A 24165-nucleotide genomic window follows, 5' to 3' on the forward strand; every position below is an offset into this window, starting at 1 on the left:
GCTGCAGGTGAGGGCTTGGGAACACCTGGTTAGATGCACACCAGATCAAGACTGTCCACGGCCGGTGCACCCCTGAACACAGTAGGAGGGAACTTGGTGATCCACTGCCCTCGCTCACTGTAAGCTTCCCGGGGCTGAAGCCCCAAAGAGGAGGCCTCTGCCATCTCTGTCCTCCCCATGGGTCAGCGTGTCCTGCTTCTGAGTGGCCCGTCCTTCCTGCCTAACTGGCTGGCCTGCACCATGGCCCATATTCAACAGCCTTAGTCATAGTTCCCACCATTGGCGTTTATGGAAGCTTGGAGCCTCATAAAGTTCAAAGTCTGCAACAATGATAAAGGCCCAGTCAACTTGGCTTGGGCGGCAGCTGCAGCCCAGCACTGGAAGCTCCTAGTTGTGGAGGGGCGTAGGGGCCCGGAGGGAGGAGAGCCTTGGTTTGCCCTGTGTGGCCCAACCTTGAGTTCTGGCTTCTCAGGGCTCTGTTCTATCATGTTTCCTGTGAACTCCTTTTGTGACTAAGACGCTGGGCACTGCCACTCTTGCAGAGGTGCCACTCCAGGCCCTGCACGCTTAGGGGCAGAGCAACTACTACTGTCGAGCACAGGCGTGGGGGTGTAGAAGGAAGTCTGTGTTTCACTGGAAAACTACGCATCCTACATAGGACACCAGCTTCCACATGGCCCGATACTAACCTACAAACCTTTCATCTTTGTTTTTTTTTTTTTTTTTTTTTTTTTTTGAGACAGAGTCTCCCTCTGTCGCCCAGGCTGGAGTGCAATGGCACCGTCTCGGCTCATTGCAGCCTCTGTCTCCCGGGTTCCAGCGATTCTCCAGTCTCAGCCTCTCAGGTAGCTGGGATTACAGGCACGCACCACCACGCCCGGCTAATTTTTGTATTTTTAGTACAGACGGGGTTTCACCATGTTGGCCAGGGTAGTCTCGAACTCCTGACTTCAGGTGATCCGCCCGCCTCGGCCTCCCAAAGTGCTGGGATCACAGACGTGAGTCACTGCTCCCGGTCTGAAAATTATTTTTAAATAGGGGTTAGCTGCATGAGTTAAAGTCTTATTTCCACCATTTGCTGATTTTGTGCCCTCTGGGAGATTGCTTAATCTCTCTGGGATAAACCTCGATTTGCTTGAAAAAGGAAGCTGGTGAGGCTAAAGAGAGAACTCTAAGATTGGGGCGTTCCGAAGCCTTATAGAGCCTTCTAGCACCCTGGACTCATAGCCAATGATGGGCAATAACAAGAACGACGACGAACCCTGGGCTCGGAACTCGCCCAGGCCCCGCCCCTCACAGCCCCGCCCCGTCCTCGGCCCCGCCCCCGGCCTGTCGCCGCAACAAAGTCCCCGCCGCGGGGCCGCTGGCCGGGAGTCGGCTCGGAGTCCCGTCCCAGCGCGGCGTCAGCGCTGCGCACTTCCCATTGGCCGAGCGCGGCGCGGGGGCGGGCCCGGGCCTGCGATTGGCTCTCGGCGGGCGCGGACAGTGTCATGGAGGCCGCGGCGGTGACGGTCACCCGGTCGGCGACACGGCGGCGGAGGGAGCGGCAGCTGCAGGGGCTGGGGGCCCCGAAGGCAGGGACGCAGGAGGAGCAGGAGCCGCGGCCGCGGCGGCGGCGGCTGGGAAGGAGGTGGGGCTGCGGGGCCCGCGTGACCCCCGATCCGCGGGGCTGAGAGAGTCCGTGGCCCCGGGGCTCTAGGTTTCCCGGCACGGGCGCGCCGAGGGGCGGGGGGGCCGGCGCCTGTGTCCGCTCCGTGCCGTGCACAGTGAGGGACAGCGGGTGGCAGCGCCTCTCCGCCCCGGTCCGCCCCGCCCCGCTGTCCTCGCGCCACTGCCGGGCAGCGGCCTCTGGTCCCCGTGCGTGACCCCTGCCTATCTCAGAAATACGGGTGCAAACCCGAGTGGCCGCGGGGCCCAGCGGGAATCCCGGCGCCCCGCCCAGACCCCTGCCTCCCATGTCGCTGGTCTATGCGGAAGATCCCGGCGGCGGTGCTCATGCATGGCTCAGTGGATGCCGGCTGGTGGAAGGGGTGGCCTTCTGCAGGGGTGACACTAGAACTGAGTCTTTGGGGAGGAGGAAGCCTTCAGTAGGTGGAGAATAGGGAGTAGGGTATCCAACTGGGGGGGAACAGAAAGGGCCAAAGCACAGAGACAGAAAGGGACGAACATGCCCCTCTGGGCTGGGCTTCCTTCCTTTGGGGGGCACCTTTCCACCCAGTAAACCCCCCCTCAGTAGGTTGCAGGGGGGAAAGTTAGGAGCACAGACATGGCTTCCGGAAACAGCCGCCGTAGCTTTGTTTCTAAACCCAGAGCAGTGAGACTGCTGAGCATTTCAGACCTCATGAGGATGGGATGGAGGCTGGCTGCTGGGAAAGATATTTTTGGACAGGAGGAATGTGGAGATGGCTCTTTCCCTCCCAGTGGAGGAATGACAGGTGACAAAGGTGACCTGGTGTGGGATTGTTCTGAGAAGGCCTGGGAGGGGGTGGCTGAAGTATAATAAGGACGTCAACAAGGGAGGGGGCTTCGGAAAAGGAAGGTGGAGAGGAACAACTGCGGCATCTCTGCTTGAATCTGTCCCCCACCCCTGCAGTTCTCAGGGTCTCCCAATGTCATTCTGGAGGCCCTGGGTCAGTGTTTGGTGGTGCCAGATGCTACAGAGGACTCTTTGCAACAGGCCTCTGAATGGCAGTGGAGTGATGGCAGATGACAGCTCAGTGAACAAAGAAGTGGCCTTGTGCGTTGGTAGATTTAGAGAACCTCAATGTTGGTGCCATGGCCCATAAATAGCCACTGCAGTGTCTTCTTACTGCTCTTAAAATAATAATAATTTTTTAGGCCAGGCGTGGTGGCTCATGCCTGTAATCCCAGCACTTGGGAGGCTGAGGCATGTGATCACCTGAGTTCGGGAGTTTGAGACCAGCCTGGCCAACATGGTGAAACTCAGTCTCTACTAAAAGTATAAAATTAGTCAGGCGTGGTGGCAGACCCCTGTAATCCCAGCTACTCGGGAGGCTGAGGCAGGAGACTCACTTGAACCCGGGAATTGGAGGTTGCAGTGAGCTGAGATTTCACCACCTTACTCCACCCTGGGCGACAGAGCGAGACTCTGTCTCAATCAATCAATCAATCAATTTTTAAAAGAAAGTGGTCTGAGATGTATTTAGGAGCTTTCCATGTTAATGTACGGAAGGAACGAAGGAACTCTTTCTCCCTGTAACATACCTCCATGAACAGCACGGGAGGCACTTAGAAAAGTGTGGCCTGTAGAGGAAGCCTGGCCTCTGCTCTCTTAGGACCTGAAACTTTCTGGTACTTTGGGTATTTGGATATTGCCCCTTGGCCATAGAAAATCCTGGGGACCCTGTGAAGTATTTATGTCTGGTCTTTGGAGTGTGGTATTTGGGTGGCGCTTTAGAGGGTAAGGTTTATTCTGTTTTTTTTTTTTTGAGATGGAGTCTCGTTCTGTTGTCCAAGTTGGAGTGTAGTGGCGCAATCCCGGCTCACTGCAACTTTCACCTACCAGGTTCAAGTGATTCTCCCTGCCTCAGCCTCCCAAGGTGCTAGGATTACAGGCGTGCGCCACCATGCCCAGCTAATTTTTGTATTAGTAGAGACAGGGTTTTGCCATGTTGGCCAGGCTGGTCTTGAACCCCTGACCTCAGGTGATCTGCCCGTCTTGGCTTCCCAGAGTGTTGGGATTACAGGCCTGAGTCACTGCATCTGGCCTAGGGTAAGGTTTAATCTTAGGGGTAATCATTGGCACGTGTGTGCATGTGGAAGCCAAGCCCTGGTTGCTAATACAGTTAAAACCTTATGACTATCACAGGGCACTTCCTTGCTTTATACAATGTTTCTATAGTTAATATTAAACAACATAAGGCAGAGAATATCTCTCCATGTTTAGATGAAACTGGTCCATTTGCTTCTAAGTGTTCTTACCTATTTATGTTTTTATTTATAAATATACAACTCCCTCTTTGCTTAGGACCAAAGATGATGAAGAAGAGACAGTCTTTCGAGAGGTGGTCAGTTTTTCCCTGGACCCCCTGCCAGGTGAGGAGACAGAGGCTCTGAATACCGACTCCACCTTCACGCCTGGGGCTTTGGGGCAGGTCAGCCCCCACCCCCTCTCATGTTCCTTCTGTGTTATTGTTAAAGTGTTTTGATTAATCCTATAATAATTTCCATTAATTGCTCAATGTTTCTGTCCTCGGACCAGTTAGATATTATGACAAGGACACCACCAAACCTATCAGCTTTTACTTGTCTTCGCTGGAGGAGCTCTTGGCGTGGACGCCCTGCTTGGAGGATGGCTTTAATGTGGCCCTGGAGCCCCTGGCGTGTCGCCAGCCTCCTCTGAGCAGCCAGAGGCCCCGGACTTTATTGTGTCATGACATGATGGGCGGGTACCTGGACGACAGGTGAGGACCTGGCCTTACATTGATGTTGCTTACATTGATTGTTTTCCTTTGCTGGGGTGGGGGCTGGAGGGGTAGGAGAGAGTGCCATGTGTAGAAAGAGCACTGGGCGGGGAGTCAGGAGACGGGCATTGGAGGGACTGCACTAACTGCGAGAAGAAGGCAGGCTCCAGTGTTTCATCTGTAAAAAGAGAAGATTGGGCTGGGCTCGGTGGCTCACACTTGTAATCCCAGCACTTTGGGAGGTCAAGGCAGGTGGGTCACCTGACCTCAGGAGTTTGAGACCAGCCTGGCCAACATGGCGAAACTCTGCCCCTACTAAAAATAGAAAAATTAGCCAGGCATGGTGGCAGGTGCCTGCAATCCCAGCTACTTAGGGGGCTAATGCAGGAGAATCACTTGAACCAGGGAGGCGGAGATTGCAGTGAGCCAAGATTGCACCACTGCACTCCAGTCTGGGCAACAGAGTGAGACACTGTCTCAAAAAAAAAAAAAAAAAAAAAAAAAGGAAGATTGGATTAGGCAGTGTCTTATGTTCCTTTCAGCTCTAGAATCATTTGACTCCTTGAACCTCCTCAACTTGAAGGCTGGTAGATTGGAAGGGGCACAGCAGGCAGGGGGTCCTCTTCAGTTGCCTGTCGCCAGGCTCACCCCCTCACTTGGTTTGGTGTTCGTCACCTTCTTCCCTTAAGCTCTGATCCTGTTCTGGGTCGCTGGGCTCTGGCTTTGATGCACAGAGATGTTACACGCCCCACCCACCCCAGCTGCAGACGTCCCATCCAAAGTTGCCATGGAGTCCACGTGGCGCTTTTAAATGTCCATAAAACAATCTTGGACCCTGTGATTGAGTCCGAGCCAACCATCAAGGCAGAGACGGAAGCAGGTGATGAAATCTTGGGCTCACACGGCTGTCAGCCCTGACCTTCGAGTTCCGGGAGACTCTGTTCTGAGGGACTGCCTACCCCTCCACATAGAGCGGGAAGCCAGAGACGGGACTTTGACGTGAGCCTTCCTGCTTCCCCTCCTTTCTTTCCTTTGTTCATTTGCTCACAGGGGGTAGCAGTGCTCGGTCCATTAGATGCTGTGGCAAATGCCTGATGCCCTGGTCAGAGCACTCTGCCTGTGGCTACAGGAGTGGCAGCTGGTTCCTGCCTCTCTCCTTGCCTGCACCTTGCCTGGACACAGCAGGCTTCCAGGGAGTCTTGACTGAATAGAACTAAAGAGAAACCTTTGGGGACACGCTGCGGTCTCTGTGTCCTTATTCTGCTTCCTGGGACCCGACTCTGTTTCTTTTTTTCTGTATTTTGAGACAGGGTCTTACTCTGTCACCCAGGCTGGAGAACAGTGGTGCAATCTGGGCTCTCTCCAGCCTTGACCTCCCGGGCTCAAGCGATTCTCCCACTTCAGCCTCCCAAGTAGCTGGGACTACAGGTGTGCACCACCACACCAGGCTAATTTTTCCAGTTTTTGCGGGGAGAGATGGGGTTTTGCCATGTTGCCCAGGCTGGTCTTAAACTCCTGGGCTCAAGTGATCTGCCTGCCTTGGCCTGCCAAAGTGCTGGGAATAAAGGCATGAGCTGCCATGGCCAGCCCTGTTCTGTTTCTTTCCCCAGGTTCATTCAGGGCTCGGTGGTGCAGACTCCCTATGCTTTCTACCACTGGCAGTGCATCGACGTCTTTGTGTACTTCAGCCACCACACCGTCACCATCCCCCCGGTGGGCTGGACCAATGCTGCCCACAGGCATGGGGTCTGTGTGCTGGGTAAGAGCCAAGGACTCACCTGTGTGTCAGCCAGACTCCTCAGCTCACCGGCCAGGGGACCCCGTGATTAGGAGGCACGGGCTTTGCCTGCTTCTCAGTGCCCAGAGCCCCTTGCTGGGGCCGCCTCGGTCGGTCAGGACAGGCATCTGCAGGCTTTTTCTGGAAAGGACCAGATAGTAGTATTGTCACATTTCAGACCACTGGGTCACTGTGGTGATTATCTGAGTGACAGCAGGTAAACAAATAGGCAGGGCCGTGTTCCAGTAAAATTGCATTTATAAACACAGGTAGCAGCGGGCATTGGCCCAAGGGCCACGGTTTGCCAATTCCTGGGTCAGAACAGTGCTTCTCAGGCTTTAGCCCCAATCCCAATCGTTGATGGGCTTCCGTCACCAGGATTGCTGGTCCGCACTGGCAGGGTGTCTGATTCACGCGATATATGGGGATTTGAATGTCTACCAAGTGGTCAGGTGATACTGAGGCTGCTGGTTCGAGAACCTCGCTGTGAAAACTGCAGGTGGAGGGAAGGTGATTCCCGTGGCCGACCTTGTTTCTCTCCTGTCCTCACAGGGACTTTCATCACGGAGTGGAATGAAGGGGGAAGGCTCTGTGAAGCCTTCCTGGCCGGGGATGAGCGCTCATACCAGGCAGTGGCTGACCGGCTGGTCCAGATCGCTCAGTTTTTTCGTTTTGATGGCTGGCTGATCAACATCGAGAACTCTCTGAGTGTGAGTGTCCGGCCCTCACCCACCTCACCGCCCCTTGCTGTGTTGCCGCCCACCTCCACCTCTTTCCTTGCTTGGCCTCACCTCGCCCCACACCTGGGCTGCAGGTTGCAGCAGTAAGAGCCACGTCTCGCCTCCCGGGCAGTGCCAGCTCTGAAATCTTAGTTACTTGCAGTGAGACAATCTCCTCCAACTGTTTCCAGCAAGCGTGCTTGGCCGGCTCTCACATTTCCCGCCCCTGCCTGTGAGCACGCCTTTCCTTTTCCGCGCTCTGCTCTGGGCTGGGTGTGTGGCTTCCTTCTCAGGGCATCCTCCCCTTTTGGTGCACTCTATCTTTTCCTGACTCCTGCATTCATGTCCTTCTTGCCGCAATAAGAAAGGACGGTCATCTGTTTGGCTGGAGTCCACTTTCGGGGCTGTGGTGGGGAGGGCCTTTCAGAACTGCAGCTTCACCTGTGGGTCTGTTTGCTCCGCGTCCCCCTGTCTGTCCAGCGCTGGATACTTCTCATGATAGACGGATCTGGGGCTCACTGAGGCTCTCACCTTGTTCCTCTCTTTCAGCTGGCCGCTGTGGGGAACATGCCTCCTTTCCTGCGGTACCTCACCACACAGCTGCACCGGCAGGTCCCGGGGGGCCTGGTGCTCTGGTATGACAGTGTGGTGCAGAGTGGGCAGCTCAAATGGCAAGACGAACTCAACCAGCACAACAGGTGAGCCTGCAGACGGGTGCGTGAGGGGGCAGGTGCCGCGGGGGGCCGGTGCTGCGAGGGGCGGGTGCCGCAAGGGGCAGGTGCAGTCTCCCTCATGGAGGCAGTGCACATGTGACTACATTGGGTAAAAAGAGGGAGAAGGTAGGCCGGGTGCGGTGGCTCATGTCTGTAATCCCAGCACTTTGGGAGGCCGAGGTGGGCAGATCATGAGGTCAGGAGATCGAGACCATCCTGGCTAACACAGTGAAACCCCATCTCTACTAAAAATACAAAAAATTAGCTGGGCGTGGTGGCAGGCCCCTGTAGCCCCAGCTACTCGGGAGGCTGAGGCAGGAGAATGGCGTGAACCTGGGAGGCAGAACTTGCAGTGAGCCAAGATCGTGCCACTGCACTCCAGCCTGAGCGACAGAGCGAGACTCCGTCTCAAAAAGGCAGAGTTCTCTTAACATCCTGAGCCTCAGCAGACACCATGGATGCCGCGCAAGGGCTTCAGGTCACCATCTGGGGCTGCTCCCTGCCCCTGGGGAACAGGCCGTGTCCTAGGTCCTGGAGGCAGCTCCCAGCCCGTGAGTTGCAGGTGCCTCTGAGCTCTAGGAGGGGAAAGGCTGAGACTGTGCGGGTGGAGGGGGTGGCCCTGTCCCTCTGAGCTCTAGGAGGGGAAAAGGCTGAGATTGTGTGGGTGGAGGGGGTGGCCCTGTCCCTCTGGGCCTGGGCCTCACAGCAGGTCCTTGTTGCTTCTCAGGGTCTTCTTTGATTCCTGCGACGGCTTCTTCACTAACTATAACTGGCGGGAGGAGCACTTGGAGCGGATGCTGGGGCAGGCTGGGGAGCGCCGGGCTGATGTGTACGTGGGCGTGGATGTGTTTGCTCGGGGGAACGTGGTCGGAGGCCGATTCGACACAGACAAGGTGGGTGGTGGCTTTCGCCCAAGGGCCAGCGGCCCAGTGCCTCCCCTGGGACCTCATTTCCTCATGGACCTTCCATTCCCGTCTGCACCTCAAAGGAACGACAGCAGCTGTTCTTCCCATAGTGGGGATCCTGCGGCACTGAGAAACAGGGTGTCCTGCCCAGGCCAAGCTGTGTCCCCACTGAAACCCCTTTCCCGGCTATTTCTACAATCAGATAATGTATTTTTGTGTGGGTGTTACCAGACAGAGGCGCGCCGTTCCCCCACTGTCCGGTCCTCGGCGGGCCTGGGCCTCCTGTCCCAGCTGCGTTCTTTGACCTTCCCCGCAAGGGAAGCCTGCGCGGACGCAGAGGGGCCTGCAGCGCCTCTCACTGCGGCTGAGGGGTGAGGACGGGGGAGGTGCCCAGGGTTTGGGGAGCGGTAGGTGTCATGACGAGGGAGCATTTTCTGGCAAGGCGGGCCACACCAGCGCAGAAGAAGGAGCGGGGCCAGGCCGGTGCCCCTGGCGTGGGATGCGCAGGGCTCTGCCTGCCTCTGGCCTATCGGTCCTGCCCCTTCCCAGAGCCCCAGAGATGTTCTCAGCCCTTAATTTAGCTTTAAATGAGTAAATTAATCCAATAACTAAAGAGCCTCTTTACTGCCGGTGATTCTGATAATCGAATGAGAGGTGTGCCAGAGGACGATGGGACCGCGCAGCCACAGCCAGTTAGCGCCCAGCTCCTGCCCCCCTGCCCTTGCAGCAGCGCTCACCGCCTCTCCCGCGCCCTCTTCTGGCCGGCTTGTGGAACGACGGGGGTGATGCCCAGCAGCCCCCAGGTGCAGCTGGGAGGGAGGGGTTGGACAGCTTCCCCCTCCCGTTTCTGAGCTGCCCTGAGAGCCCCAACCCCACGTCACTGGCGTCCAGGAGCCTGTCTGGACTCTGTGGTCCTGATGTGCCCAGCGTCTCCCTCTGTCTCCTCAGTCGTTGGAGCTGATCCGAAAGCATGGCTTCTCCGTGGCTTTGTTTGCCCCCGGCTGGGTGTATGAGTGTCTGGAGAAGAAGGATTTCTTCCAGAACCAGGACAAGTGAGTCCTGCCGTCCTGGGTGCTTAGTGCAGGCTGATGGGAGGGAGGGGTTTCTGGTGTCTCTGATAGGACACGTTTGTGGTCTTTAGTGGCCCTTCCTATGGGGGGGTGGTTAAGGGAGGATGAGGGGGGAAGAAACCAGCACCCTGGCTGCTTCCAGGCAGGGGCCAAACCCAGCGACCGCTTCCTGCAGACTTGTGTTTGCAGCATATCTGTAGCAGGGGAGGCTGCAGTCCTCCCGGAAGTCCTGTCTTGGAGGGTGCAGGAGAGCCTCGAGTTTCCACCAGCAAGTTTGAGGGACACTGAGAGGCTCCCTCCCTTCCTCCGGACCGAGCTGTTGCCCCCATGTCTCTGGCAGGTTCTGGGGCCGGCTGGAGCGTTATCTGCCCACACATAGCATCTGTTCCTTGCCTTTCGTCACGTCCTTCTGCCTGGGCATGGGTGCACGGAGGGTCTGCTATGGCCAGGTGGGTGGGTGTCTTCCCTCCGTGTCTGTCCTCTGGCCTCAGCTGGGACAGGTGGGAGGAGCCTGGGACTTGCCAGCAGGCACGGTGGTGGTCTTGCCCTTCCCTGCCGCTCCAGGCACACCTGCTCTGTTGGCCTCTGCTGAGTGCCCCTGTTCTGCCCTTTTCTTCAGGAGGAGGCAGTGGGGCCCTGGTACCACCTGAGCGCCCAGGAGATCCAGCCCTTGTTTGGAGAACACAGGCTGGGAGGGGATGGCCGGGGCTGGGTGAGGACGCACTGCTGCCTGGAGGATGCCTGGCATGGAGGCAGCTCCCTTCTCGTCCGGGGTGTGATCCCACCGGAGGTTGGAAATGTGGCTGTTAGGTGGGTGAGTGACGGAGGACGGTGGGCCCACCAGCTTCTCCCATCACACGTGGTGGCCACGGAACTGGACAGACGGGGCAGTGGAGGCCAGAACAAGGACAGAGGACAGACCCAGATTGGTTTTTTAAAATTGTGGTCAAAAATGCATTAACCTGAAATTTACCATCTTAACCATGTTTAAGTGAACAGTACGGGAGTGTTAACTCTGCGTACGTTGCTATGTGACAGATCCCTAGAACTGTGTCATCTTGTAGGACTGGACTCTCCCCATTGCACATTAGCCCCCCATCCTCCCCCAGCCCCCCAGAGCCACCCCTTGACTCTGCATCTGTGAGTTTGGATACTTTAGATGCCCCATATGAGGGAATCCCATATGGTATTTCAGAACTGAGATGTTTGAGCCCACAAAAGAATCTGGCCTTGGGGGAGGACTTGTCCCCGGGCTATGGACAGGACCACGATGTGGGAGCGTTTGGCACCCAGGCCCCCTGTTCCTGGAGGGAGGGGCTGGTGGACACAATTTGGAGCTGGCTTCGATTTCTCAGTGATCGCTCCACGGCACTCATCACAGGACCTTTCTCCCCAGGTTATTTTCCCTGCAGGCCCCAGTGCCACCCAGGATTTACCTGTCCATGGTGTATAAGCTTGAGGGGCCCACGGACGTCACGGTTGCTTTGGAGCTGACCACAGGGGATGCCGGCAGCTGCCACATCGGTGGCATCTCAGTGTTGAACGGTGAGGTAATGGGCCAGGCCTGCCTCTGCCCAGGGTGAAGAGCTCAGGAGAGAGAAGTGTGGAGAGGCTCCTGGGGTGTGGGGAGGAGCTGGTGTGGACAGTGCGGGGTAAATCCTGCCTTTGCTGGACTCAGGGCAGCTTGTGGTCAAGGCCTGGACAGGGAGGATTCACTTCTCAGCCACAACCTCTGTCCCGTGTCCTCGTCAGGCAGCTGAGGCTCCTGTGCAGGGTGGACATGGGCCCCTCCCAGAGACCTGAGCTGCACACAGGCTTGCTGCTGGCCGTGGTGTGGTGAGGGGCGAGTAAATGGGGTGGGGGAGACAGCAGGCTGGAGGACGCCAGGACGAGTGAGAGCGTGGCTGACCCCAGATATGCGTTTCATTCACCGAGCTCCTCTGGAGCCCTTCCTGGTTGCTTCTCGGGACCTGCGAGCATCTGGCCTAAACGGGCAGTCTTCTCTGGACTCCTGGGACGCTCTTGGTGGTCCTTCTCAGTGCCTTTTCCTTTGAGATTCTCCTTTTCAAGTCCCACGTCTCCTTCTCCAGCAGAAACAAGCTCAAGACACAGCCTCCGACCCCTCCGGGTGCCCCCCACAAAGCTGGCCAGATGGGTGGGCCGCTGCGGTCGGCAGCTGAGCGGGGGCTGGGTCCAGCGGTAAGTCCCTCTCCTTCCTCACGTCCCTCTCCCTCACTCAAGTCTCTTGGGAAACCCCAGAGCTGGAGGGATGGAGGGGCCCTGGGCTGGCCGCCAGGTTTTGGGCAGCTCTGAGACAGAAGCCCAGGACAGCTGCTGGGAGCCCTGCTGTCGGCCTGGGGTCCCCACTGACCCTGGGACGCATCTCCCTTCTGCTGTGGCTTGGGGCCTCTGGACGGCTCACCCTGGAGCCGCTGGGCTGAGCCCGGCCAGTGATCAGCCCTTTCGCCCCGTAGCTGCTACGAGGTGAGCCTGCGTGGGTGCCTGCTGCTAGACCTCCTTGTTTGCTTCTCACGGCCGCCGGGTGGTTGGGAGGAGGAGAGCTTCACCTGTCGGCTTGGAGAGATCCAGGTGATGCTTCCCAGAGGGGCTCCGGCTGGGCTGGCCGTTTGTCCAGCTGGAGTGGGGGTGGAAGCTGCCCCAGGCTGCCCCCTTCTTGGGTTCAGCGGGGAACTGGGGTGGAGGAGTCAGGGAGGGGAAATGTGTGGGTTGGGGAGCCCTCTCCCTGCCCCCAGGCATCCGGCCGTGCTGAGCCTTCTCTCCTGCCAGGTGGTGGATGCTGCCAGCCTGCTGGCCCCTCTGCCCCAGGTGCAGGCCGTCACCATCTCTCACGTCCGCTGGCAGCCGTCCGCCTCTGAGCGGGAGGGGCCCCCTTCTCTGCTCCAGCTCAGCTGCACCCTGCACTGGTCCTTCCTCCTCTCACAAGTCCGTTGCTTCCGAATCCACTGCTGGGGAGGGACGCGTGATGACTCTCCGGGCAGGGAGCTGCCGAGGCCAGAGATGCCCATGTTCCTGGGGTTGGCTTTTGCCACCCAGTACCGGATAGTGGACCTGCTGGTGGAAGCCGCCAGGCCCGGCCAGGATCGTCGCATGGAGTTTCTGGTGGAGCCTGTCCCTAAGGAAGGGTTTCGGGTGCCTCAGGCCGAGTGGGGCAGGGCAGTTCTGCTTTATTCAGCCCCCGCATGAGTGGATGCTAAGGCCGGGTGGTCTCCTGGCCTCGGGCTGAGGCCTCTTCCCGGCTCTCTGCCCCTGGCCTGTGCTGGACCTGCTAAGTGCCCGCAGTGGCGGCGAGGTCCTGGTCCCGGGGCTGGGGCGGGAGACCCCGGGCTGAGTGCTGTGGGTTTCTGGTTGGGGGTGATGGAAACAGGAAACCAAGGAGTGGGATTGCAGCGTTGGTCACTGCGAGGCAAGTGGCGGGCCTTCTGTTTCTGCCTTGTCCCTCCCCATGGTACATGGTTCCCAGGTGAAAATGAAAGGAGGGGAGGAAGTTGAGAACAGAAAATTCCATAAAGGACATTTCCTAATAGGCTGCAAGATGCTGATGCTGAGAATGATGATTTTCTTTCCTGCAGATGAAACTATTAGAAAGGGTCTTAGATTGTGGCAGGTAGGCTTTGGAGCAGGCGCCGAGACGTTTCTGAGCATGAGGACGAGCTACAGCAGCTCCCGGGGGTGGGGTTGCCTGCGGGATGCGGGACAGGATACCCTGGAGAACCCTCCTCCCAGTGTGAAAGGCCCTTTTCCCTGAGGAGTGGGCATTCTGGGCCAGCCGGCGCCGGCTTTGTGCCTCCACGTGGGCCAGCCCCAGCTGCTCCGTGTTTCCTGGCGTTGGCAATTTACTGTGCTGCTGAGTGTGAGGTCATCTCCAGAGCGTTTTCAGCAGCCCCTGGCTCTGCTGCGTCTCTTCCGGGCTGGGGGCGTGCAGGGAAGTGGCTCTGAGGCAGTCTGCGCTGTGGCCCTGCCTCTGCCCAGTGAGAGGCCGTGGGCTCTGGACAAGCCGCCCTTCAGGCTCGGGTAGCAGATCAGTCCATGCAGGAAGCAGCACCTGCTCCCCACGCCAGCCCAGCCCCAGCCTGAGTGCAGGAGCTGCAGGACCCGTGGGGGCTTTTCCAGCTACTCTGTTCCTTCACGTCCTCCCTTCTCAGCCTTGTCCAAGCACCGGGAAGACCTCCAGGCTTACCCCTTGAGCAGGAGTCAGCACAGGTGCGTGGGGGTGTGAGGGAGGCAGGGTCTTCACCACAGGTGCCTTCCTCTGTCCTTCCTGCTCTTTCTTCTCGCTGCCTCCTCCCCTCTGCCCAGGCCTCTGCAGCTGCACAGCCTCTGCTACACCTGGGCTGCCTGGGAGGCTTCCTGGTGTGGTGTCTGGACCCCACGGCATTGGGTCATCCTGCGGCTGGTCTAGGTGGGGTCTGTTGCGGTCCTTCCACGGTGTCAATGGCCTGAAGTCCCTCACTTTTGGGGGGGGTCTCTCACCCCCAGGCCACATAGGGCCAGTGGTAGGGGTTCCCTCTATGTCGGGCAGTGCTGAGAGCTGGGATGCTCTGTGACCCCAGCTGGAGCCCACACCTAAGGGCTGGCATCCACATCATTTCACCCTGCAGTGAGGGAAGAGGCCACCAGGTGGCAGCACAGCCACACCTGTTCCCACGTCCAGAGGAGGGCAAGGCTGGGTGCTCAGCAGCCACTCTGAGCCGGGGCTCCTTCCAGGGGCTGAAATCCACCTTTCTCCATCTTCCTTGCCTGCCTGGGTACTCATGCCAAGCAGAGACTGCGATTAGGGGTTCTGTGCTCTTGCCTAATTAGGAACATTCTTCCATGTCTCTTGTGTGGTCCCAGAAGGAGAAGTGAGTTTGCCAAGGATATGGGGCAGGAGGCTCCCTCTGCTGACCCCCTGCAGCCTGGAGCCACTCACTTGACTTTTTCTCAGCCGTGACCATTCTCAGGAGCTCTTTGAGCCTTTCTGTCTCATTTGGAACCAGGGGGAACCAGGAAGGGGCTCCTGGCCTCTCTGTGTCCTCTGCTGCGGGGGTTGTGGGGGGCGCAGCATCCACGCCTTGCTGCCCTTCTTTCATGAAGTCTGTTTTTTAAGTGCTGGTTCCCCCAAATATTTTATGCAGAGGAGGGAAAATTTATAGTGGCAATTATTTTCTCACAGTCTGGTGAGCAGGCAATTAGGAGTAAGGGGGCCTAGTAGAGCGTGGCGTATGGCAGACTTGCACCGCCCCGGCTCCCCAGCCCCACCCCCATGCAGGGCTCATGTGCGGGAAAATAAATATGCCGGCGTTTAAGCCTGTGCCCCTCTGCTGGGTGTAACTGCTCTGAAATAAATGATCTGACATTGTGAAGAGTGCAGTCGAGTCCTGGTGTGATGGGGCGCGGGCAGCACCAGCCCGGCCCTGGATGCTGGCTCCCTGTCCAGCCCTGGCCCCAGCCCCAGGCTTCTGAGCTCTGGGTTGAGGTTCTGCCACTCATCTTCCCATCCCCTCCTCAGCTGACCCTTTGCAGCTGTGCACTAGCTCCTACCCACCTTCCAGGAGGGGTGACTGGGGCTGGCGAAGTGGGTTTTACCTTGAAGCAACATGGCTCCTTGTGGGCACTCAGGCTACACCAGGCGTGCAGAACTGGCTGGAGCACCAGCCACCTATGCCTCTGTGCCATGCCCCCCCACCCTCCCAGCTCCGTGCTTTTTCTTGCACTGGGTCGACCAAGCACAGCTGTGTGGTCACCAGTTCTAACCCTTCTGCTTCCTGGGGTGCATTCTGCTCTGAGGTCACGCTGTGTCCAGCACATGCTGTAACCAGGAAAGAAGGGACCAGGGCTGGCCTCGACCTGAGTCTGAGAGGCAGGCCAGGCAGCACAGATCTGCCATGAGCTGCCACCCACCCAGCCTATCCTGGGGCTGGAGGCAGAGGACCAGCCTGGACTTGAGGATTGGGAGTGGAAAGTCTCTTGCCTAGAAGGGCCTTCTGACGCCATTGCCACCTGGCTGTAGGCCAAGGCAGGGCTGCATCCCATCCTGCACCCTGGGCCGCTATGCCCTCCACCCACCATGCCCGGGAGCTGCCAGAGCATACAGAGTTGTCCTGGTTTGAAGAAAGAAATCTTTATTAATAATCTTAATAATACTGTTAGTTTGAGTGGTCACACCTTGGAAGCATACAGAATGGTAAGAAAGGAAGCCCGGGGCTCGGCTGCAGTCCTGGGGATCTGAGTCGGGGAGTTGAGCTGCTGCAAGAAAAGGGTCCGGAACAGCAGAGGGGACAGGGGGCTCTGTACAGAGGACAAAGCCGGAGGCAGGGTGTGGGGCTATGTACAACGGGAATAGAAAAGGAGAATTCCATTTCAATAGCTTCAGTAGCTGATGCTGAATAGAAAGTGAGGTGTATTTTTAAATTTTTGACATTTCATGAGACAGTGGAGCCACGTTGGGAGCCTGTATTTTTTGCTGCTTCCCTACTCCAGTGCTCCCTGCCTCGCCAGGGGATCCTCCCTGCCACCTGCTCTGCTCCTGCTCCTCCCACCGGCTAAGCTCGGCTGTCCTTGGTGCTGCTCCCGCCACCTGGACACCTGCCTTGGGAGCAGGGAAGGGGCTGGCCCAGGCTTCCCCATCCCTTGCCCTTCCCATGGGCCCCTGCTCTGGCTGTGCCCGTCCAGGCCCACAGCCACTGTGACTCCCAACCTCGCGGTGCAGCCGGGTGCTGGCCCGTCCCTGGCCCTGGGCGCCCACAGTGGACTGGGCTCGCAGGGGAGCGGCAGGGAGGGCTGGGTCCCAGCAGGCAGCACGAGGTCAGCCTTGGTGTACACAGGCCCCCGGCCTCCTCCAGAAAGGGAGATGGCCAGGAAGAGCAAGTCCTTGGCTTCAGGGCCCACCTGGCCACACTTGGAGGTGTGAGGAGTGGCTCCGGGCTGGCTGGGCTTCCTTCGTCCTCCCATGGAGCGCCCCTGAGTCCTGGAGCCACGTCAGCCCTTTCTGTTGGGAGCTGGCCCCGGGGCTACTGTTGGACAGCTTCCTCGCCAGGCTGGGGGCACGGGCGGGACTGCCGGGCATGAGGGAGGTGGGACGTAGGGGACGCAACACGAGGGTGACGGGGCCCAGTGGAGCCCCTGGGATGAAAGCTGTCCACACCCCCCAGCCCCACCGGCCCCCCAGCACAGCTGGCCACAAAGATCAAGTCTTGCTAGCAGCGCCTCCCTGCTCAGGCCCCGGCCTGCTCCACCGCTGCTGGGCTCCACACTGCCTTGGGAGTTGGGGGCTGGGAAAGGAAGACTGGATGGAAAACAGAGCCCCCCACGGGTCCCGCAAGGGAGGCCCCTTCCCTTCCAACTCCCCCACTGCCTGAGACGGAGGGGCGTGTTCCCACTGTGCTGCCAGCCAGGACGAGGTGGGGCCGTCCTGTCTCGGGGCCGCTCCTCGGCGCCCCTGCCGGCGTGCTCCCTCGGTGCGGGCGTGTGGCCAGGACGCGGGACTTGGACTTGGTTGGATGCCTCTTGGTTTGGTTGTTTTTTTTGTTGCTTGGATCTTAACATCTTTTTTTGTTTTTTTTGTTTTGTGATTTTTTTTTTTTTTGTTTTTGCCCTTCATGGTCCGAGAAGGAAACGGTGGAAGGTTTCACTACAACAGAAACAGAAAGGCAGGACTTGCAGCTTCTCAGGGGGAGGTGCAGCAGGTGTGAGGGCGACAGGACCGCGTGGCACGGGGCCCCTGGCCTAAAGTCCTGGCGCCGCCACACCTGCCCCCCAGATTCCAGGACCCTCATCTTCCAGGGCTGAGTGTGGGTGGATCCCAGGATGGGAGGAGACAGAGCTGAGCAGGGCAGGGCGAGTGGAGAGGCTGGGCCAGCACAGGCCTCGAGGCGGCCTGGATGAGATGGCAGAGGGTGATGGTCTGGCCACGGGAGGTGGGGGAGCTGGGCCCCCTACGGCAAGGGCCTGGTGGGCGGCAGGACTTCAGCCCTCACTGGTGGGGAACCCACACCCTCCAGCTGGCCTTCCAGCCCCAGGAGCCCAGCCGTGGCACACTCAGAACCTGAGGCTACTTTTCCCTGTCATGGAGGTGCAGATCTGTGTGCCCCAGGCCAGCCCCAGGAAAGGACTGTGCCTGTCTTGGCTGGCTTTTCCCAGGCAGGCCAGCAGCTGCCCAGGGCTGTGCTCAACTGAGGTCCCAGCCAGCGTCTCCCCAGAAGGGCCATGCACCGGGCTGGCCAGTCCCAGGGCTGAGGAAGGAGTGGCCCGCAGGCCACAGCGCCCGGCCTGTAGTCTCCCTAATGCAGGGAGGGGGCTGACCTGGGGCTGACCGTCCTGCGCTCAGGGGAGGGCCTGAGCAAGGGTGCATTCTGCCCCTCGTCGGCTCTCCCGCTGAGGACCCCTCCTTCCGGAACGTACCCCAGTGAAGACATTTCGGAGCTTGGGGACAGAGAAAGTAGGCTGTGCCTCCAGGACAACCCCCCTGCAAGGCTGGCCTGGCCTCGGCCCTGCGGTGCTAAGGGTCGCCCTGAGGAGTGGCCGGGACATGCCTTCCACATTTGCACTTTCTGCTGCAGCAGTGCTAAGGAGTCGCGGAGACTGGCGTGACCACAGCAGTTTGCACACCACGCGACACGCTTGTGACTACGTCGGCAAGAAATGCCGTCAATAAAATTTAATTAAAAATATTAGTTTCAGCTGAATGGGGCGAGGAGGGGCAGTGGCTACTCCTGTGGTTGGCTGGGTGAAGGCCTGCGGGAGCACCCTCAGGCCGGGGAGACCCACACTGGGCTCCTGGAGCCCCTCCCTCCCTGTGTCAGGGCGCCGGACGCTAGGGCTGTGGCACGGGGCTGGTGGGATGGCTTTGGGGGAGGCCCTGCCAGGCATTTCTGTTGTTCTGTGCAGCCCGAGAGGCCAGGAAACGTGGCTCTTGCCCTCATAGGGCGCTACCGCTGCTCCCAGGTTGGGGGCTGCCTGGTGTCCTGGCCCAGCCTGGACCCCACGGTGTGCATACCATACCTGCAATGGCTTGGATAGTACAACATCGACAAAGTCAAAATAGGAAATCACGGTTTCAGACATACAGGAAGAACCAGGGTCAAAGACACACACACCAGCACAGGTGGGGTGGGGAGACCAACTGGCTGGAGAGAAATATCTATGGATTTTAGAGTCGCAGGGGGCCAGCCGTGCGTGTCGCTGACCGGGAGGGGTGCACTGTCTTCTGGTGGCTGTGCCTGGTTTTGGGCTGTTGGGTTTGGTGTGTAATAGGCAGTCAGTGTGAATGCTGTTAGGGGCTGGGTCTCTTGCTAGTAGGGGGTGAAGCGGCTGTACCCTCCTCGGCAGAGGCTAGCCTGCAACATCAAAGATGAAAAACAGCCAATCAGTACCGTCTTTTGGAAGAGGGGAAAAAGCAAAAAGAAAAAAAAAAAGGAAAAACAAAAAGAGAAATAGCTAAGTCTTGTTTTCTTTCCCCCTATATTCCTTGGGGAGAAAGGAGTGGGTTTGTCATGGCAACAAGAGGAGTAGGACCTGCTTCTGACATGGTGGTCTTGGGCCAGTGTGGGGTGCTCTGGGGTCATGGCCAACAGTGCTTCTGGGTCACGAGCTTTGAGTTATCTCTGGGTCACTTCTTTGGGCTCAGGCCTGGCCTCCCACTGTCCTTATGCGGGGGGTGGGGGGTCCCAGCTTGAGCCCCACCTCCTCACACCCCAGCAGGGTGGCACAGGGCATCTTCAGAGCATTGAGGGACCTCCTGGTGGGTTCCTGGGCCTTGGCTCAAGAGCCTGGGGCCACTGAGGCCAGCTACACTGGGAGAGGCAAGCCTGCTGGGCATAGTTTCAGAGCCTTGCTCTCTGCGGGGCGGGGTCTCTGGGTCCTCCTGGGCCCACCTGGGGCCCAGCCCTGTCCTGCTGGATAGAGCGGGTCCTGGATGCTCCAGCTCTCCTGTGTCCTGGGCTGCCTCCAGTCAGGGAAGGCTCTGAAGGGGCCTCCCACCCTCCCACCACCCAGTTTTGCCGGAAAAGAAGAACACAGCAAGCGCAAGAGAAGAAAAATTGGGGAAAAATAGAAAATCTGAAAAATAAAGTGAAAACACAAGAGGGAACCCTCCGTGCATTAATGAAAGCTTTTAGCTTGCAGCTGCGCAGAGGGCTCGAGAGCCAGGGTATCGCACCTCCATCCGGGTGGGGCCACGCCAGGCCCGCCCCTGTGGCTGCCCACAGACACCACAGGCTGCTGGGGGTGCCTGAGGCTCGTTAAAAATTGAAAAAGACAAATCAAAAATTGGAGGGAGTCATCAAAACCAAGAGAGATGGGAAAAATCCATATTGCCTCTGAACCTCCTCCCTCCTCACTCTCCCAAGTTGTTTTCATCTTTGATGCTGGATGCCAAGCTAGCTAAAACCCGCGTTCACACCCCGGGGCTGGGGCCAGTGGGCACAGGAGGCAGGTGTCTGCTGGAAGCAGCTCTGGGTGCAGAGTGAGCTGGGCTGCACGTGTCGACAGCTGGCCACACACACACACACACACACACACACACACACAGACACGCCACATCGCGCACCTCCCTGCCCCACCCCTTCCACCCCACAGCCTGAGGGAGGAGGCTGGGGCAGAGCAGGCATTGTTTCCCCAGGACCCCAGGAGCCCCCAGGAAGCCAGGAGCTAGGGCCTGGTGAGAAGCAACCGGTTACCCACACTCCCCTCCCGGATGTGAGGGGCCTGCAGCAGTGCAGGTGGGCCGTGGGGATGCGGCGTGGGCAGAAACAGCCCCGGGGCCTTGGGAGCCTCTGCTGGGAAGGAGAGGTGGCCCTGGTTTGGTTTCTGAGGTTTTCCTCGTGGAAATGGGAATGGAGGGGCCTCAACAGGACTTTATTATAGTGAGGGAGCTCAGGGAAACGGATCAGGCACATTGGGGTGCTTTCCAGAAGACCAAATGGTATGGTGGGCTGACCAGCCATTCAACCTGCTTCCCCGCACCTGAGAGGGCGTGAGGGACCAGCCCTCCCCTCATCCTAACTCACTTCCAGGCCGTGGTCCTTCCAAAGTCTCCAGGACAAAGGCACTGGTCAGAGGGCTCGGCCTCTCCCCCAAGGGCCTCGCCACCCATGCCCAGCTGTAAGGACTGGCACCCAGGGCCGGGTGGGCCCGGGCTCCTTACCATGGTTCCAATGCTGTAGGTCGCCGCGGGCCCGATGGTGTGATGGTACGGGTCGGCAGCTGCGTAGACTCTGCCGTAACTAGGGAAGAGCGTGGGAGGGGAAGTGGGAGGAGGGTGGGGGAGGGTCAGGTGAGGGGCAGCAACGGCCTCCCACCTCCTCCCAGACGCTACATGGGCACCGTCTACCGAGGTCCCATCTGCAAGGCACCCTCCCCTCCTGCAAGGCCTACCCCTCCTTCTTGTTAAGAAGGAAGCTTCTGGAACACAACAGGCTACCCTCTCAATATGCCCACAGTGTGCTGACCCTGACGGGGAGCAGGGGGCTGTGCTCCACTCAGTGCTACGTGGAGGGGGATGGTGTCCTCATAGAGCTCGTCTGCAGGGAAAACAAACTTCTACCCCAAAAAGAATGTGGTAAATGCTGGGGAGGGTTTCAAGAGAAGAGAGAGAGGGTCAACGGGGAGGGACCAGGAACACTGCCCCCAAGAATGTGACACTATGTCCCTCACGACTTGCAGCAGTTTGTCTGTGCAGGGAACTCTCAGCTCCTCAGAGGGCAGAGCTGGGCCACGGCACCCTGTACACCACACTTCAGGGAGATGGAGCCGGGGCTGCGGGGAGGGAGGGGGTGCAAGCGGTCCCCAGGCCAGAGTGGTGGAGCTCAGCCGCCAACAGGCCAGATGTCCGAGGGGAAAGGCACTAGGCTAGGTTGCCCCAGGAGGAAGCACTCAAGCGTCTGCCTCCAAGACAGACAGCCACTGTGGGCACGGGGCTTGCGGGGGACGGTGGGGGGGGACTGGGAATCAGAGATGCGGTCTCCACCTGGGGTTTCCACAGCCTCCCCATGGGGCAAGCAGGAAGTGACGGAAGTCAGAGGCTCACTGGCTCAAGGGCCACACTCAGACCTGCTCCCCTGTCCCAACCCTGCTCCCACCAGGCCTGGAAGGGTGGGTTATGCCTCCTGCCTGTCTGGGCCCAGCTCCTGAGGGATCCTTGTCCATCTTCTCCCCACCCTGCTCCAAAACAGCGCCGGCCCCTGGCCTCACCTGTCGCTGTAGGCTGCCGCCGCTGCAGCGGGCTGAGCGTATCTGTAGGCTGCGTAGCCTCCCTGCAGGGTAAGTGGGGGGGAGAGACAGCAGAGGGACTTAGTGGGGCTCCCCAGGGAAAGGCTGAGTGGGGAGAGGAGACAGACCCTGTGCGGGTGGGGCCCTGGGAGGGACTGCAGACCTTCCCAGCCTCCCAGCCTTGGCTGGGTAAGGATTAGGTGGTGCCTGGCCTGGGCACCTAGTTCTGGTCTAACACAGGACCGAGGACTGCAGATGGCCAGGTGGGACAGTTCAGGGCGAGGCAGGTCTGCCTGTCCACTCCATTCATTCACTCATTCATTCACACACCCATCTGTGCACTCCACACACATTAGCGGGTACCCATGACTCATCTGGCTGGGTGCTAGGCCTTGGCAAAGAAGAGGTGCTCACAGACCTGCCACCAGGCCAGTGAGGGCTGACTTGGATGCTGAGGGGCTGGGAGAACCCACAGTGACTCTGCATAGTGTCCTGGACACCAGGAAGGGTCAAGGGTAAAGGGCACAAGAGGACGTGAGCTCAGATGATGTCCTGGCCTCAGATGAACAGGTAATTGAATTGTAGGCAGCTGCCCAGGACTGAAGGGTGGCTGGGTACATGGGGTGTGGCCATCAGTGAGTCTGAGACAGAGGAAGCAGCACATGTGGCCCCATGAAGGGGAGAGAGGCCACCAGACCCCATCAAGGGGGGTAGGCCCTGGAGCACAGGCACCCAGGGGCCCTGCCTCCTGGCCCCTCTTGAAGCCTGTGCTGTGGGTGCCTTAGGGGCTCACTCACTGATCACAGTGTGGTTAGGGACGTGGCAGAGTCCCACTGCCCCCATTATATGAGGCCTTGCCCACGGGAAGATGCTTTCAGCTCACAGGGCTGCTGGGCGACCCATTAACTGCTCCCTTGATGGGTACCAACAACCAGACTGTGCCATGCTGGGATTCTCAGGGACGCCATACTCTGGGCAGACATGGCACCCTCGCCCTCCTGGCTTCAAGGGTGGGGTGGGGTGGGATGGGATGGGATGGGAGGAGCGGGCAGTGAGAGAGGAGACGCCGACTTCTCATTGAGACCCACAGAACGCCTGATCCCACCCTCCCTCCCGGCGGGGCTACACTTACATAAATCTCAGCACCATAAAATCCATCCTGATACACGACCCTGGAAGCAAACGGACAAGAAAGTGGTGGGAACGCTGGAGAGGTGGGGTAGGCCGGCTCCGGTGTCTGCTGAGGAGGGAGGGGGCACGGTGCCAGCCCCGCCCATGGGACTGGCATTTTAACAAGCGTTTGCTCCAGTGCCCTGTTTTGGTATAACAATAGAGTAACACCCTTGCTGATCAGCTCCTTTCTCCCACAAACCCCGGGGCCCATAGCCCACCCGACCCCAGGCAGCTGTACCCCCAACCCCTTTAGTGATGGAGGGCACCAGACCCCAGGGAATGGGAGCAGAGAGGGCTCAGAGAAGCCCCTCGCTGACCTCAAGAGTGGACAACAGCCCCATTAAAGCATCCAGACAAGGTTCTGGGGCTCTGAATGTCCCCCTAAATGCTAGCGACCTCAGCGATGCCCGCCGTGGTGGGGATGGGGGTGACGATAATGGAGGCAGCTGCAGGCCTGAGTTCTGGGGCTCCCACGATCCCCCCCAGGTCTGGAAAAGCTGCCTAGCCCCTCGCACTGCGCAGGGCCTCCCCATTTCCCTCCTCCCCGCCCTCCCAGCCCTTCCTCCACGCCTCCCCCGGCCCAGGTACTCACGCTCCGTAAGTCGGGATGGGGGGTGGGGGTGGCGCAGCCCGAAACGTATTATACACGGCCCGGCCCCGGCCCCGAAGATGTGCGCCCCGGTAGGCAACGGCTGTGCCGGTGGTGGGGTAGGGGAACCCCGTCACTGCAGGAAACGGGGCCCGAGACACGTGTGAGAGGCACACGGGGACCCACCTGGCCCCCCCGCCCCCGCACACCTAGCCCCCCCCCGCGCACCTAGCCCCCCACCCCTCCCCAAGCCCCGCCCCCGGAGCTCTACTCAGTCAACACGGTGGTGGGAGGGCGGGGACAGCCCACCTGGCCCCGCCCCCAGAGCCCCCAGAGCCCCCAGAGCCCCACGGGGCCAAGTGGCTGGTCTCATCCCATCCCCGCCCCGCCCCAGCCTTTACCTGCATAGAATTCAGGCCCGTAGACTGCGCCGACCACTGGATTTAGCTTCCAGCCTAAAACAAAAGCAGAGACCTAGTCACTGCCTTCCCCGACCCTTTTCCCACCAAAACCTATGCCTGAGAACCCCAGCGACACCGGTGGAGCCCTTGGGGACATTCCCGGGGCACCTCCCCGCGCCGGGCCCCC

At 59.3% G+C, this 24165-nt stretch overlaps 2 protein-coding genes across 14 annotated transcripts in view; one reads left to right on the top strand and one right to left on the bottom strand.

Moving 5' to 3' along the window:
* The first annotated feature begins 1450 nt into the window (after positions 1 to 1450).
* ENGASE (endo-beta-N-acetylglucosaminidase) lies at positions 1451 to 15715 on the top strand. Of its 8 annotated transcripts, none has more exons than XM_054535826.2 (15): positions 1451 to 1630; positions 2316 to 2435; positions 3989 to 4056; positions 4223 to 4424; positions 6035 to 6183; positions 6754 to 6911; positions 7470 to 7618; positions 8361 to 8526; positions 9487 to 9590; positions 9949 to 10057; positions 10228 to 10418; positions 11005 to 11153; positions 11702 to 11807; positions 12083 to 12197; positions 12396 to 15715. In XM_054535826.2, exons 1-15 carry the CDS (start codon positions 1491 to 1493, stop codon positions 12810 to 12812), a joined length of 2343 nt encoding a protein of 780 aa, XP_054391801.2. In that variant the 5' UTR covers positions 1451 to 1490; the 3' UTR covers positions 12813 to 15715. The 8 variants fall into 8 exon arrangements, with proteins under 8 accessions (XP_054391801.2, XP_054391803.2, XP_054391800.2 ...); XM_054535828.2 differs by lacking the exon at positions 2316 to 2435 and adding an exon at positions 9153 to 9341 and having other exon boundaries at positions 11699 to 11807; XM_024235161.3 differs by having other exon boundaries at positions 1452 to 1630; positions 11699 to 11807.
* The window catches only part of RBFOX3 (RNA binding fox-1 homolog 3), a 94685-nt gene continuing 86227 nt past the window's right edge, over positions 15708 to 24165 (bottom strand). For 3 of the 6 annotated variants that reach the window (XM_024235165.3, XM_054535835.2, XM_054535833.2), the window contains 6 exons: positions 23979 to 24032; positions 23581 to 23713; positions 22948 to 22987; positions 21798 to 21859; positions 20752 to 20830; positions 15715 to 17238 (listed from right to left, as the gene is read on the bottom strand). In XM_024235165.3, coding sequence (XP_024090933.2) covers positions 17236 to 17238; positions 20752 to 20830; positions 21798 to 21859; positions 22948 to 22987; positions 23581 to 23713; positions 23979 to 24032 — 371 coding nt within the window. In that variant the 3' untranslated portion in view covers positions 15715 to 17235. Of the gene's footprint in view, positions 18944 to 20751; positions 20831 to 21797; positions 21860 to 22947; positions 23129 to 23580; positions 23714 to 23978; positions 24033 to 24165 lie in introns of all 6 variants that reach the window. The other 3 variants (XM_054535829.2, XM_054535836.2, XM_054535832.2) reach the window with 3 other exon arrangements.

Source organism: Pongo abelii, chromosome 19 (genome assembly GCF_028885655.2).
Source record: "Pongo abelii isolate AG06213 chromosome 19, NHGRI_mPonAbe1-v2.0_pri, whole genome shotgun sequence".
In the NCBI taxonomy this organism is placed as follows: domain Eukaryota; kingdom Metazoa; phylum Chordata; class Mammalia; order Primates; family Hominidae; genus Pongo; species Pongo abelii.

Bases quoted from the DNA above. Each gene is read 5' to 3' on its own strand.
- ENGASE (XM_054535823.2), top strand. From the start codon at position 1,491: ATGGAGGCCGCGGCGGTGACGGTCACCCGGTCGGCGACACGGCGGCGG. The intron at 6,912-7,469 runs GTGAGTGTCCGG...CCTCTCTTTCAG, and splicing joins ACATCGAGAACTCTCTGAGT to CTGGCCGCTGTGGGGAACAT. The intron at 9,591-9,948 runs GTGAGTCCTGCC...TGTCTCTGGCAG, and splicing joins TTCTTCCAGAACCAGGACAA to GTTCTGGGGCCGGCTGGAGC.